The 15105-nt window shown below is 41.6% G+C and overlaps 1 protein-coding gene across 2 annotated transcripts; it reads right to left on the bottom strand.

The window, feature by feature from the left end:
• Window positions 1-1289: 1289 nt before the first annotated feature.
• On the bottom strand, window positions 1290-13858 carry NCF4 (neutrophil cytosolic factor 4). Of its 2 annotated transcripts, none has more exons than XM_061445142.1 (10): window positions 13661-13858; window positions 9720-9804; window positions 8363-8516; window positions 7965-8035; window positions 6984-7111; window positions 5943-6000; window positions 4164-4262; window positions 3277-3407; window positions 3118-3183; window positions 1290-2318 (listed from the first exon to the last, which is right to left on the bottom strand). In XM_061445142.1, the coding sequence occupies exons 1-10, from the start codon at window positions 13690-13692 to the stop codon at window positions 2090-2092; spliced, it is 1053 nt and encodes a 350-aa protein (XP_061301126.1). In that variant the 5' UTR covers window positions 13693-13858; the 3' UTR covers window positions 1290-2089. The 2 variants fall into 2 exon arrangements, with proteins under 2 accessions (XP_061301126.1, XP_061301127.1); XM_061445143.1 differs by having other exon boundaries at window positions 2156-2314.
• Window positions 13859-15105: the final 1247 nt, after the last annotated feature.

Below are 15105 nucleotides of genomic sequence, written 5' to 3'. Positions count from 1 at the left end.
GATGTTACTGGCTCTGTTGAATCCCAGTAATCCTGCACACCAGCAGCTTTGCAGGCCATGCATGCCAATTAGGTTACAAACTCACAACGCGTTAGTCTCTTCTGTATCACAAGATGTAACAGGACTAACATTATCATTGCATATGGCTTCATCTCCTTCAAAACAGCACTGCTACAATGCCTTTCAAGTGGCAACATCAACGTCAAATAAAACTTTCCATCATTGGAAAGAAGACATTAACCTGTGTCTCTTCTGAACATGTGTTGTCTGACTCTGAAATATAATATGCATGGATTCTTCAGGTAGAACTTTTCTACCTGGAAAGCAGATGTGGCCTATAGTGCATCTTACAGCTCTTTGGAGAGTGCATTTTCTTACAGAAGCCAGTACAGGACTGTTATGCTGCTAGAACTATACACTTAATGAAGTGTCAGGTAAGAAATGATTTATGGTACCCAGTATAACAAATTATACGCTTATCTTTAAATATAAACTCTTTCCTTTATTTCCAATACACTTACATGCATAAATGCAGGGCTACAAATAATAGACTATTGAAGCTTATATCTATAAATAAGTTTATGTATATACATCAGGAAGAAAAGACAAGTTTAATGTGTAAGTCACCTTAAATACTTTTGTTGTTGTTGAAGATGTTATCTGGTAGCATTACAGGTAACATCTAAGAAGAGAAAACATTATTTTGCCAGTTAGGGAGGGGCAGGTTGATGCATGCAGTATCCATGCATCATTAGTTACCTGTTTCTCAGTACCCTCAGATACTTGTTAATCTTTACTTCCGTCTGTACAAATTTGAGCAGCAGGTGGAGGACAAAGATTTTTTTTAATGAGGAATTGTAGCTTAATGCCACATAAGCTAACAGTCAAATCCAAAACATGGTGTTCGAAAACTCTTTTAACTAATCTGTTACTGATTACATTTATATTTGGTGGCATCTTTTCAACACCAGTACTGCACGGTGGTTTTAAAATACAGTGTTTTGTGTGTCAAACAATTTATGTAAAGCATGCATAACTTGGAATTCTTACAAGCAGTAGTAAATTTGTTCAAGAGCAAAATATTTTGATTGCATGACCATTAAAGAAATATATGCATATATATAGTTTCAATAATGAACTCCTCCTTAAAGAAAGATGAATTAGCAACTTTCAAACTCTTCTTCAGAATTATCTCATTTTCAAGGAAAAAGAAAAATAGTAAATTATTTCATTCCCCTCCCCCCCCCCCCCCAAAAAAAAAAAAACCACCTTTTTAATAGCAACTGCTAAAATAATCTCACAGGTAACTTTATTTGTTGAAGAATCTAATAGAGTAATTTCTTGTTGGTTCTATTTGGCAATGAGGTGTCAGAAAGTAGAAGATAGGAGAGAATAACTTGTTATTTGAGCAGGCATCACACAGATTTCCTCAGAATGCAGAAATAAGTAGTATGTACAATTACCAAAAGGTCTAAGAGGAACACCACAGGTGTACTATGTTTGCTTCACAGAATTCAGAATACTGGTCAATGGAAAGAAGAAAGCAAAGGTGGGCTGCAATTTCTTCACTGAAATATTAAGAAGTTTTCTTGATGCATCCAGAACTAACCCTGAATGCCCCATCAGGCTTCCACGTGACGGGAATAATTACCCATTCCCAAGCACTGGCACACAAACCTTCATACCAGCAAGTGAAGTGAAAGTTATGGCAGGCTAGAAAAAAAGGTTATGAAGACATTCTGGACAATTCATTAGCTCTATGAGTGAGAATAGAGATTAGAGCAGATCTTGGGGCTCAGGACACTAAACCTCTATTGCAGCCTAACACTCACGTGCTTTTTGAATATGGCCAGTGATTTTATGTTTCTGTTCCTTACTTTCTCTGGTCTTTATGTAGATGTCTCTGTTACAGAAGAGTCGTAAAAAGCTGAAGAAGCTAACTAAGTATAGATTTTACATTGAAAGGTAATATAGTACTAGAAATTGCTCTTTTCAAGATCACTTCAAAGGCTTGTTAAAGGAAACTGTCTGCAGAGAGGGATTACAGAAGGACTGTACAGCTACCTGCTGGAACATCTCTATACAGCACTTATGTTTCTCTTACTATATGAGTAGCACCTATTTCTGGACTAGTGTTGTAAACACCCAAGTCATCTTTGTGAGTGATGTGCAACTTCCAAGGGAAGAAATGCTTCTCAGATGGCCTGCTCCTGCTCTGAGACACCATGAGTTCAATATCCTGATCGGAGAGCAACCGAATCAGATCACCATCAAGGTCCCGGTAATTCAAAACAATGTCATCTCGGTCAAACTCCTGCCTGGTAGAAAAGAAATGGATTGATCCCCAGAAATCAAGGAATGCCTGAGAAATCTACATAATAGACAATATACTTGCAACCTAATTCATTCTGCTGAAAGCCACACAAAGCCTTGGGTGTCTTGGCAGTCTTGGTACAGCTAGTACTAGAAATCATTCATACAGCCTCATTCATGCTGTGCAGTGTTTAAACTAAGAAATCTGACAGAACCGAGAGTCTTTTCCAGTAACACCAGATGCATGGTGCAGTTAATCTGCAAGTTTGATAAAATTCCTGTACATAAGAGTTGACTACAGTTACTAACCACTTTTGCCTGCTTATGGTTGGGGTTTTTTTTGAGGGGAGACCAGGTTATGGAATGGAAGAATTTAGTGTGGGTATTCCATTACTAGTATTTGATGTTCTAATGTTTTGATGTTCAACACTAGATTGACCTAGTTTAACACTAGCTCATCAGGTGTTGGAGGTGGTTTCCTACATCCCGAAGAAGTATATTAGATGAAAGTTTCTTGTATGGGGGTATGGCTCTGATATTAGAACGAGAAATGGAAACTTCTACCCAGCATAATTGAGTTAGAAGTGTGTGGCGTTCCATGAATACTTACAACCCCAAGGCAGACTAGTGTCTGCACAGATAGCCTTGGGCCAGGTCGAAGTACAACTTCTTTAGGACAGTTAAAAAGTATTTCCCAACCAAAACATGGTGATGAGTCAGCAGCATGTGGGAAATGTAGGACTGGAAGGAACTTGACAAATGTTTAAATGATATTAAATATACAACTAATTTCTTGCATTGTACCTCACCAACTCCATGAGATCTCTGAATGACGGAATACTGCTCAGATCTTCTTCCACTGAGATATCCCTGTAACAAGACCAAATCTACTCGTTACATATCATGAAAAGAGAATTGATGTAATTTCTTCAGCAGTAAACTGGAAAACTATCTTCTTATTACCTGATAGTGCTCATAGTCTCATCATGGTAATAGCAGCGAACTTTATTAACTGTGTCTTCCTGCTGTGGTAAATCTTTTATGATCTTCACAAAAGCACGGGGAAAAATCCCAGTGGCATCACCAGCTGTTCCCTGGAATGAGAGGTAGTGTTAGAACAAAGAAAACCATGCCATTTTGGCCACATACAATAAATTCTGGAATCCAATTAATTTCCATGGAAACAACAGGAAGATGTTTTTCCTACTATAATCAAGAAAACAAACAAACAAACAAAAAAAGGCTATGGAAGTGACCTGATGGCATCCCTACAGAAAGATTCTACAATTGTTTAGTCAAATAGAAGGCGGGGGAGTGAAACTGTGTAAAAAATTGAAGTCAGATGGTTACCAAGGAAGGCTGCGGTATTCAAGCAAGCAGAGATATCATATCAGCAAACACACAGTATGTTCTCATCATCCTTTTTCAGAAGACTGTTGCATTGCCCAAGTTCTCTATAATCAGACTGATGTGCACTGTGGTATGAAGCACGAAGTATACTGCAACTCACCCTCAGGCAAGAAACCAATTAATCACTGAAACGGAGTTTCCATCTCCTTTCTGTGGCCTTTTTGTGTTCTAATCACTTCCAAAGAATTTAAAAACATTCCAGCAGAAGCAAATGCAAATAAAAACTGAAGCCTAGAGGGCAGAAAATTTGTAAGCTAAATACAACCAAGGAAGGAAACAATTTCAAATTTGAAGTCAAGGATTCATTCTTAACAGTAAGACCTGATTATAGTACAGTTTTTCCTTGAAAGGAGGAGGCAGGACCCAAGGACTAGCCAAGCCCTTCCTACTCATATATTTTGAGGTATGCTGATAATTCAGTGCTGCTACTGCAGTCTTACCTCCAACCAGTCTTTGTTTACTCTGCTGAGCAGATAGATCAAGTCTCCCTTCTTGAAGCTGAGTTCCAGTTTACTGGTTCCAGAAAAATCAAACAGTGCCTATGGAAAGTAATAACGCTAGAATTATTAATTCACAGAATTACAAAAATGAATCATTCTTTCTGTTCTGTTCTTGAGGTGAGACCATAAAGCAGCACGATAGTATGCACTTTGTCATCGCAGGTGAATTTCTGAGGCAATGTCATATATATATGACTGTAATACGACTGTAGCCTGGAGTTCTCACAATTTCTTCTACTCAGCACACACAAAAATGCTTTGAAGAAGTAATGAAAGCACTAGGATAAACATGGCTCTGAGAGAGCTACAGGCTCCTGTTCTTAAAGTGGCAGGACACTGAGCGCCAGAGAAATAAATATAAAGAAGTTGAAAACACTTAAGAGCACTTAAATCAACATAGCTGAAGACAACTGACAAAGGAACAAGTCAACATAGGTGAAGACAACTGACAAAAGAGCAAGTCAACAGTGCTGAAGACAACTGAGAACTTGAAAACTTGAAATCCTGAGAATTAGAAACATATATATTATTTCTGGTTGCAGTTTTACAGCTTTCAGATTTGCTGCCAAATATCACAAACAAAAATGCAGAAGTGTTGTGGTGTTGTGTCCTAATTTAAGAGTAACTAAGAGTCGGTTTTACATCCAGCTTTCAGGTCTGTATGCTGAACTGAGACATTCGGGGGAGGCTGGGAAACTGCCTTGTACTCAACATAGCACTTAGATGCCACCTTTAGGGAAAAAATTAGAAAAAGGAGGTAAACATGTGCTACCAGCCTAAGAAGCTGCTCTTGAATAATGCCAAGTCATGAACAATGCGTATCTCCCCCATTGTCCTTAGAGAACACAGTAGCCATTTAAATGCTCTTAAAGGAGCAAAAATGACAAGGTGTTCTTTTGTTTGTGTTGAGATGGTTCTTTTGGGCTTGTTAATGCAAAGAGTTCTAATAAAAAAAGACAATGGCTACTGTTGTGCCAGGAGTTCATATGTCAACTTACTAGCGCTTTCAAAAGCCTTTTTCCATCTATTGAAGAGTTTTGGTAGGCATATTCAATATTAACAAATTAACAGATAAAACCTAAGAGATATGACTGATCCGAGACCTGCCATACTCAGTGTATGACAAAAAAGACCAAACCCAACAACTCTCAGGCCACTTGCATGGAGTTTTTTTTAATCTTATATGGCAAAGGTACAGGTTCCAAGAAGCAAGAATATGCTCAGACAAGTACTGGTTACAAAGCAGTTCCACATGCTTAATACCAAGATAATATGCAGCCAAAGACAAGGGTGTAGGCACTTTTCCGTAGAACACTTCTGTTACAGAAAATACTAAGATGCTTCACCTGCAAAGCTTTTAAACACAATCAGAAGTCAATGAGACTGAAGCTTATGCTTGTTTTACATTTAATTTATAGGTATCAGTATTTCCATGTGAACCACTTGGCAGTAAGGTGTATATATCTCTCAGTTTTGAACCTCTTGTCATTCTAACTTCACTATGGGCCTTCTTATTACTCAGGTAAGAAGGAACAGAACACTTCTTTCCATGCTTTGTTTCATCCCCTGTTGTTAAAATCAATCGCTTTCCTGTGTCGCTTTCACTTTCCATTCTTCCCCCAGGCTTTAATTAGAAAAGGGAACTTGATCGATAAGATACCAAAGTAAAACAGAGTTTAATCTCCTATCCAATGGCAGATGATTGTGCAGAGCACTCACCTCAGCCCGTGGAGCTGCCATGCGATCAAAAATAGGCGCTTGAGGTGAAATGCTTTTACTGCAAAGAAAGGAGACAACAGGGAGGTAAATATGTCTTTCTAGTCATCAGAAATACTCCATGGTCAGTAGTGCAGTGTCTGCATTTTCATTATTTAAGAGGCAGGCAAGCCTTAGATCACTGGAGAAACTGCACGAGAATCTGTGTACAGCGCTGAAGTAAATAACTATGGATGCAACAACACTGCCCTACTTCTCTCAGTTTTAGTGCAGAGCAGCAGCAATCTAGTGATGTCTGCTGCTGAGAACAGACGGAATTTCCAATACAGTCAGTATCCTGTACCTCTCTTCTACAGCACTGCTCAGCCCCCCTCCTCTGCCTTATAGGCATCCCTGTTTCTAGCATTTATGGCATTCGGTTCAATCTCTATGATCATGCAGACATCCAGGAATGCATACAGTCATGCAGGTTTTGCGCTGTTTAAGTGTAAAGGAAGCTGGTCAATTTTGCTATGTTGAAAGGAAAATTAATTTGACTGAAGGGTAATGATGTCTACTTAGCAGTTCTCCAAAGGGGTGTCAATGCTGCTATGTAGGACAGGCCCCTGTTTAGACAAAGGACAGGAAAAATTAAACATTCAGTTTCATTTAGTGTCTAAACCAGATCTCGCTGAACTCAGTGTCAAAATTCACATTGACTTCAGTGGTGCAAGCCTATGTCCGTAAGCTTGGCCTGTATATTCTGTACATTAGAATAGGTATTACCAGTAAAGAATTAGCAACAGATAGAGCTGAGCAGCATTTTTTTACAAGCAAGCTATTTGCTCATTTTGGAATTTTCCTTTCCTGCAAAGTACCTCATCCACTTTAAACATTTGAGGCTACTGAAAACAAGAAATACCCTGTGTTCATTCCAGCACAAAGATCCCCATATTAGAACTTCATGGGAAACACAGTGGTGACTCTCATCTCTCTCGTCCCCCCTCAGAACTGGGCAGCATCTCTTACGTCAAGCAATGCTGAAAAAACATGTCAATCACTTACATTCGGCGTGTCCGTGGGCGAAGCCTCCTCAGTCTGTGAGGCACCTGTTCACTATCAAAGGTTGAGTGGTAGAAGAACAGCCGTACCTCTTCATCCATCAACACCCAAACAGGTAGGCAGAGTAGGTTCTGTGCCAAGAGCAAGTAGGAAGCAGAATGCAACAGTGGGGGAGACCAATTCTCTATTCACTTACATGTGACAAATATGCTTTTCTGACCTACAGGATCATGAAGGATATTAATTGCTGCCAGAAATCTCCCTCCTCTCCCTTCTCACGCAGCAGGATGTGGCTGAACTGCTGACAGTTTCTCCTGTTTACTCCTGGAGTTGGCCAATCTATTGCTTCACTCTCTTTGTGCCTGATTTACTGCAGAAGGAGTAAATTGCTCTTATGTTTCCCTCAGAACATGAATGACTGTGGAAAGAAGGCAAGTACTGAAGTCTTCAGACTGGCCAGTGCTGAAGACTTTTACTGATTTAAAGTCAGGTCTTCAGTCAACCTGAACACAGAATTTCTCTCCATAATGTTACTGGCTGTGTCTTCACTGTAGAGCAGGTACACCCAGCAGCCCGAGCCACTCTCCAAGTCCCTTAGGTGCACATACCAACTGCACATTCATACAGTACATGGGGATTTGCCATTTCCTCATACATCCTTGGGTTTTGGTTTGTTTTTTTGGTTTGGGTGAGTCTTGTCTTTTGTTTGGGCAGAGGGGAGTGTTGCAGGGATGTGTACCTATATATGAAGGCAAGGAGTGAACCTTTAAACTGCATACTCCAGCAGATCCTGCAATCTGAACAATCTGGGGAATAGGACTGCAAGTTTTCCTGCTGTATGGATGCTGTGTCTTCAGGAAAAGCAATACGGAGAGAAGTAGATAACTAGCAGATACCTAAGATACAAAACTGTCTCTTAGCTGATTTCAGGGGATAAGTGTCTGCAGCACGCAGTATAATCTCTGCCTTAAGATGAAGTCTTACCTTCATGTAGGCATTTAGGATAGGAATCCTATTCTCAGCAATTTCCTTTTTGGCCCCAACATAAACTTTTCCTGGAAAATATAAAACCTGTGACAGTTATTGAAAAAAAAAAAAAAAAACAAGCAAACCAAAACCAGTTGTCTGAGGCTGTCAGAGAGATGAAGCAATCAGGAGAAAGTACGATCTCCAGGAAAATATGTATTTTCCAGAGGATTTTAGGTTTCTAAATGAATTTTACTGCAATTAGAGTGACTGCAAATAGAGCTTGACTTCTCCAGCATCCACAGCTGGGAACTTGTTCCTTGTCACAACTACTTCTCTACAACATGCTCCTCTTTAGAACAGCCTAGGGCTGATAAAGCTGCTAATCATGCACAGATTTGGTGCTGACAGCTTACCTGGCAGTATGGGGAGTGTGCAGGTAAAAGGGCTATTTTTGCTTTCTGCTCCATACTTCTCCTCTAGTTTGGTGTGAAGAGCATAGAACTGACGATAGCGTCGGAAAATCAGGTATCTGCCACCACCTTTAACCTTTACTTCAATGACAAACAGCTGAAACAGAGAAGGGGGATTCAGGCTAATGTTCGTACTTACTTACAAATATTTAGCAAATTAAAGTGAGGCATACAATAGGAACATAAGATCAGTGCTCCAGTAGTGGAAATATTGTCTCAGGGACAGAGTGCAAAGCAAGCGATTAGTTGAGTATCTGCAGACTTAAGTATTAGAAAATAACAAGTTAGCACCAAACAGTGTGGTGTATGTGAGCATTCCCATGCATCACGTCCCTGTGACTGCTTTCTGTTACATAATCTTAAAAGGAAACCTGAAATGACAAGGTGATGCTTTATGCTTACACACCTTCCCACAGTGACAAACAAAACATATTAGGGAGTTAAATACAGATATTTTACATCAGGATGCTTTGGGCACCTAACTCAATAGACAGACATGTAAGTGAATTGATTTTCAGGGAAGAAGGCATTCATACTTCATCTTGACTTCAAAGCACACAATTTCAGAAAATACGGCCTGACCTCCTCCAACCACTATCTTCTTATCTCTTGCCAAAATTGCTTTGCTCTAAAGAAGCCCATGATTTCCATATACTGACCTCTGAGTCACATTGCAGACAGATCCTTCAGAAAACATAAAGACAGAGCAACCAAGCATCACTACATTCCAGAATAAAACATGCATACTGCAGTGGGAAGGTTTTATGAGAAATATCTCCAGCAAAAGCAGCGTACCCTGCAGAGGTCAGACTGACCTGGTCTTCTCAAAAACCCCTCTTCAGAAAATCTCTGAGTGCTTTTCCCTACTATTCTCCCCCTGTGTGCTTTTTCATTACTTACTAATATGCCACTTTCTGCAGAGATGGAAGCATCCTAACTTACCAGTACCATAGGATAATGAAAACAAACCCTTTCCCTTCTACACTCTTTAAATTCCTTTCCCTCTATCTTCACAAAAGATACAGAACTCTAACAGGAAATGAATCATAAATTAGGGAAGAATGTCGAAAACAAGCAAGTTAGAGGATACCCCAATCTCATTTCACCCAGACGATAAATTTTTAGACTAAATCTGTAATAGACTAACCTCCATACCAGAAAAAAGAAGCACTAAGAAGTTCTCCACACATAACTATTCAGGCCAAAAAGCAGCTACACCAGATTAATTACATTTTGCTTCCCACAGCCAAACCAGACACAGATGAGGACATACAGAGACAGAATAAATCTTCCTTCTTACATAATAATTAGAAAAACCTTTCTTCTCTTCAATATCTGCAATGTTAGCTGAAACAGGCACATCATCTGGAAGCTGGTCAAAATCACTGTGAAGCAAGAGCAAAATATTTAGGTTACTCATTCTGACATTAGCCTCTGGAGGTCTCTATGCCATACAGAGCAAAGATAGCTAAGCATCATCACATTGTCTAGTGTCAAACCCAAAAGATAGAAACCTGTAGTGTCATTCTCTTCCTCTGGAGGTCTGATCTTGAGATGTCAAGTTTCTATACTTTCAGCATAAGTCACAGAATCACAGAATGGTTTGGGTTGGAATGGACCTTAAAGATCATCCAATTCCAATCCCCTGTCATGGGCAGGGACAATTTCCACTAGACCAGGTTGCTCCAAGCCCCATCCAACCTGGCCAGTGGTCGCTGTGAAGATTCACCTAGCCTGAAAAGCATCCCTATTGTTCCTAGGCTTGCTGGAGTAGCAGGACTACAAAAGAAACATCAGAGCTTGTAAGATTTTCCTGAGAAATGTGATCAACCGTAGATGCATTCTTAATCATTCCTTCAGCATCTAGTAGACTTGGAATAATAACTCTGCAGCAGTATCTCTTATTCTATGGAGATCATTATGTCCATGATTTATGCTGTTATTATTCCTGCAGCAAATATAAAACAGTTCTGAGAAAAGAGCTGTCCTGGGTTCAGCAGTAGCAGTCATGTTTTTTCCTTTGTGTTAGCTGGTGCAGTGCTGTGTTTTGACTTCTAGTTTTGAGAACAGCGTTGGTGAAGCCGATGTTTTCGGTTGTTGCTAAGTGATGTTTACCCTGACCAAGGACTCTGTGAGGCTCATGCTCTGCCAGGGAGGAGGGGAAGCTGTGAGGAAGCAGAGACGGGGCGCCTGACCCGGGCTAGCCGGGGAGGTATTCCATACCACAGCACGTCATGCCCGGGGTGGGGGGTAACTGGGAGTTACCCGGAAGGACAGGAGCTTCCGGGTGGAACTCGTTTTCTTGGCCGGTGGTATCGTATTCTCTTCCCTTGTTATTTTCCCTTATCATTGTTTTAGCTGATAGTAGCGGTGGTGATTTGTTGCTGGACTGTTCTTGTCTCAACCCGTAGGAGTTGCACTCTCTCGATCCTCCTCCCCGTTCCTCCGGGAGCGGGGAAGGGGAGAGCCCCGGTGCAGGGAGGGGGGGGGAGACGAACACGGACCTTGATTGTTGTCAGCTTGGCACCACTCACTGGGAGTGAGTGAACAAGTTACCTGACTGGGTTTAAACCACGACAGTTCTTTTTGGCGCCCAACGTGGGGCGATCAGTCTTGGCCCTTGCTCCCCTCTTCAGTTCACTCACCCGTTCCTCCAAAGCTGAAGTAGGTTTTCCATCCCACTTTGTCATGTCTTCTCCGTGATCCAGCAGGTAAAACCATAGGGTACCCCGTGGCGTATACCTTCTGTATCTCCTCTCTTGAACAATAGGACGTCTTTTGTTAATAGCTGAGACGCGTGTTGGTACACGTGAGGAGCTGGATAAATCAGATACATCGTCCCTCAATTTGTCGAGGTCCTGGGACAGTTTTTTCACAGCTGAGATGATGGAAGGAGTGAGATTGTCTTCGAACTCTCGGAGTTTATGAACCATTTCATCCACTGTTAGTGGTACTATGTCATTCCAGGTCACTGTTGCCAATGAATGGGCATATGATGACGGTGCATTCCGTGTAAGTTTTCGCCACATGGGTCGTGTACATTCAACTTCATCTGGATCTATAGGTGTATCCCCGTTATTCGGCTTGATGTGATAGATCATCTCTACGATGGCCGATTCCCTCAGAGACTGGATGCCTTTGTCTATAGTAGTCCACTTGGCCGAACGACTCGTAACATCGTCCTTGTACGGAAACCTTTCTTTCACAGCTGCCAAGAGCCTCCTCCAAAGGCTGAGGGACTTTTTCTCTCTTGCAATTGCTTTGTCAATTCCCCCTTCTCTAGCAAGTGATCCCAGCTGCTTGGCTTCTGTACCTTCTAGTTCGTGACCATCGGCCCCATTGTCCCAGCATCGGAGTAACCAGGTGATGATGTGCTCCCCTGGTTGACGGGTAAAATCTTTTCGCATATTCCGCAGCTCGGTTGAGGTCCGAGGTCGAGAAGTTACCTCTTCTTCTTCTTCTTCGTCATGTGAGGATGACTCCTGATCAGATTCTGGACCGGGTGGTGAATTCATTGGTTCTTCATCTCGCTTCACCCTTTTTGCCTCCTTTTTGCTTGTTCTCTTGCGTACAGGGGCAACCGATATTGGTACGAATTGGTCCTCTGGTTTGGCTGCAGTGATTATCACTGTGGTTTGAGTAGCGACTGTACTTGTTGCTGGGGGTGGTGTAGCTACCGTGCTTGGAGCTGGGGTAACCGCGCTGTCTGTTGCAGTTGAAGTTTGAGCAGCTGCTGTACTTGCCACTGGGGTAGCTGCGCAGTTCATTGCAGCCAAAGTTTGAGTAGCGACTGTCGCTTTGCCCTCAAATCCGCCGACATTCTTTTCCTTTTGAAGGTGCTGGATAGTGTTGAACAAGGCCCTGTACGCAAGAGAACAAGCAAAAAGGAGGCAAAAAGGGTGAAGCGAGATGAAGAACCAATGAAGAACTGCTGAACCCAGGACAAGAGCTTGTTGCACTAGGTGCTGTAGAAACTGACAGCACAAAGCTAAATCCTAAAAACCTTACACTTGGTGTGAAGGATGCATACAGTTTGCCTTATACACGTAAGAAACAAAGGAAGGATAAGCACAAACAGAAAAAAAGCAAAGAAACAAAGACATAGTATTGTTCTATATCATAACCAGTGTTGCCTGCACCAGCTATCAAAATGTCAAGTTTTCCTGCAAACATCACAGTAAAGCAGACTCTTAAAGAGGCTTTGAAAAAAAAAATGGGTAGCCTAGCAAATATTTACATGGAGAATTCCCAGTCACGGCAGATAACATGAAACAAGCACAAAGGTACTTGTTTGAAAATATCAAAAATGCTTGAAAGAACGCATGATAGGTTAGAATAAGCTTTGCAAATTCTAGAAAGTACTGGATTTGAAGCAGGATTTGAAACATATCCCTGCAAGAATACCTAAAGAGCAGCCATATGACCACACTTTCATGTTTCTTGTCCACGCTGTCCACACAATAAAACAGCATGGCTTGGCAGATGCTTTTTTTCTTCTGGGACCTTCCCCATGGTACAATACTTTAAACAAATAGAAAACAAATTCACTTCTGTTTCAATCTTACTATTCAATGTTTTTAGAGTGGTATTTGTATTAACACATAAGTAAAAAGGATTAAGAACAAGGACAGAAGGATAATAAATGCAGTAGAGAGAAAGAGAAACTTTAAAAAGGATCATCTAAAAAATGCCAAGCTGACATGTTAAATATTCTGATAATACAAAAAACACAATGGTTGGCTCAGTTTATTCTGCTAGGAGACTATCCCAAGCAGGGGATTCCACACTATGTAGCCCGTCTGGAAGGCTGAAGTAATGACGCAAAGTCTTGCAGTAGTTTGCTGTACAAGGAAAATGACATGAATTGGCACCACCCACAGCACCATAAATACTACTACTTACTGTGAAGACGGATGTGGTTATGGAGATCAAGAGATATAATTAGTCATATCACAAACACTCATATCACAAACCCCAGTAAAAGGGAAACTGTTTACAGCTGTAAAGAGGACAATGACCCACTACTCTACTATCCTACATGATGAATATTCCCCATAGAAACAAGTTGATTCCACCTTAAGGAAATGTCTACTCTACACTGAGCAGTGTAGTAGCATGGAAGCTATGATATCAAGAAGTCTTTCAGAATTGTCGAAGAAGCTTGCATCCAAATTAAATGAACAGATCGTAGCAGTTACACGGAGGTTTGTGGGGAGGTGGAAGGAGGGAGAGACATACTACCTCTTTTCTCGCAGCTGTCGGGGAAGAGACATGGTTTTCAGCTTCTTAAATCCAGATGGCTAAGCCCTGTTCCTCCACTTCCTCGGCAGTTCTTGGCTGAATAGGATGAATAGTCAAAGAAATTCTCCCTGTGTGAATCAGGCCACTGCAAGGCCTCAGAGATATTTTATTAAAGTTTCAGTGTCAGACGATTTCTTACGTACTTCCCCACCCCTACGAGATTGAGGAAGTAGAAGAGAAAAAACAGTTATAAAGAAAGACTGTTCTGTGATGTCTGTCATGTATCAAAACTGCCACGGTTGAGAAACCAAAAGCCCAACAAAAAGCAGAAACTATGAGCCACATATTCTGTTGTCCACTTCTTCACCAACACGTTTTCCTCTGTGGAAAGTGGGCTCAACCAATTCTGTTTTGCCCCAGCTAAAATGTACCCATATTCACCTCTACATTAATGTTTCTAAACTGGGATGAATACTTCTGGTTTAGTGATGGACTTGGCAGTCCTGGGATAAAGGTTGGACTTGATGATCTTAAAGGTCTCTTCCAACCTAGTTGAGTCTACAGTTCTATGATCCTTTCTTAAGGTTATGTGATTCCTGAGAATCCTCTTTTCCATGGACCAAGAGCCAGGAGGTGGAGCTAAAGAATAAATTTTAAAGTGGGAACAGAAAGCATGGTCAGGAAATGCAGCCTTGTCAAACTCATAGGTACCAGAGTATCAGGCACAGGAGACTAGGAAATGAGCTTTGAAGGATGGACCAATGCAAGTAAGACATGAGTCCTTGAAAGAGAGTCACCTTTTCAGCTTCATGTGCTCAAAACAATCCACATTTGCCAGCTACAAAAAGAGCGTAATGGCTCTCCCGAAGACAATCCTGACTGCCCTGCCTTGTACACAAAGGGTAGTGATACAGTATTTGTATAACATCAGCTCACAGTCTTTCAAGAAGAAAATAAAAGGAAGAAAGTGACAATGAACCCATCAGGGGTCGGTGCTGGGACCAGTGCTGTTTAATATTTTCATCAACGACCTGGATGAGGGAACTGAATGTACCCTCAGCAAGTTTGCTGATGATACTAAACTGGGAGGAGTGGCTGACACACCAGAGGGCTGTGTTGCCATTCAGCGAGACCTGGACAGGCTGGAGAGTTGGGCGGGGAGAAACTTGATGAAGTTCAACAAGGGCAAGTGTAGAGTCTTGCATCTGGGGAAGAACAACCCCATGTACCAGTACAGGCTGGGGGCTGACCTGCTGGACAGTAGTGAAGGGGAAAGGGACCTGGGGGTCCTGGTGGATAGGAGGATGACCATGAGCCAGCAATGTGCCCTCGTGGCCAAGAAGGCCGATGGCATCCTAGGGTGCATTAGAAAGGGTGTGGTTAGTAGGTCAAGAGAGGTTCTCCTCCCCCTCTACTCTGCCTTGGTGAGGCCGCATCTGGAATAT

The sequence above is a fragment of the Pezoporus flaviventris genome, unplaced genomic scaffold (assembly GCF_033815535.1).
Source record: "Pezoporus flaviventris isolate CSIRO_AGI_PZ_B2104156 unplaced genomic scaffold, CSIRO_AGI_Pfla_v1 ptg000002l, whole genome shotgun sequence".
In the NCBI taxonomy this organism is placed as follows: Eukaryota; Metazoa; Chordata; class Aves; order Psittaciformes; family Psittacidae; genus Pezoporus; species Pezoporus flaviventris.
The sequence above is the reverse complement of the archived record's forward strand: the minus strand, read 5'-3'. Positions and strand labels throughout refer to the sequence as shown.

Bases quoted from the DNA above. Each gene is read 5' to 3' on its own strand.
- NCF4 (XM_061445142.1), bottom strand. From the start codon at position 13,692: ATGTCTCTTCCCCGACAGCTGCGAGAAAAGAG. The intron at 9,805-13,660 runs GTAGTATGTCTC...CTTGCTTCACAG, and splicing joins CGACAGCTGCGAGAAAAGAG to TGATTTTGACCAGCTTCCAG. The intron at 2,319-3,117 runs GTACAATGCAAG...CTTTTCTACCAG, and splicing joins GATCTCATGGAGTTGGTGAG to GCAGGAGTTTGACCGAGATG.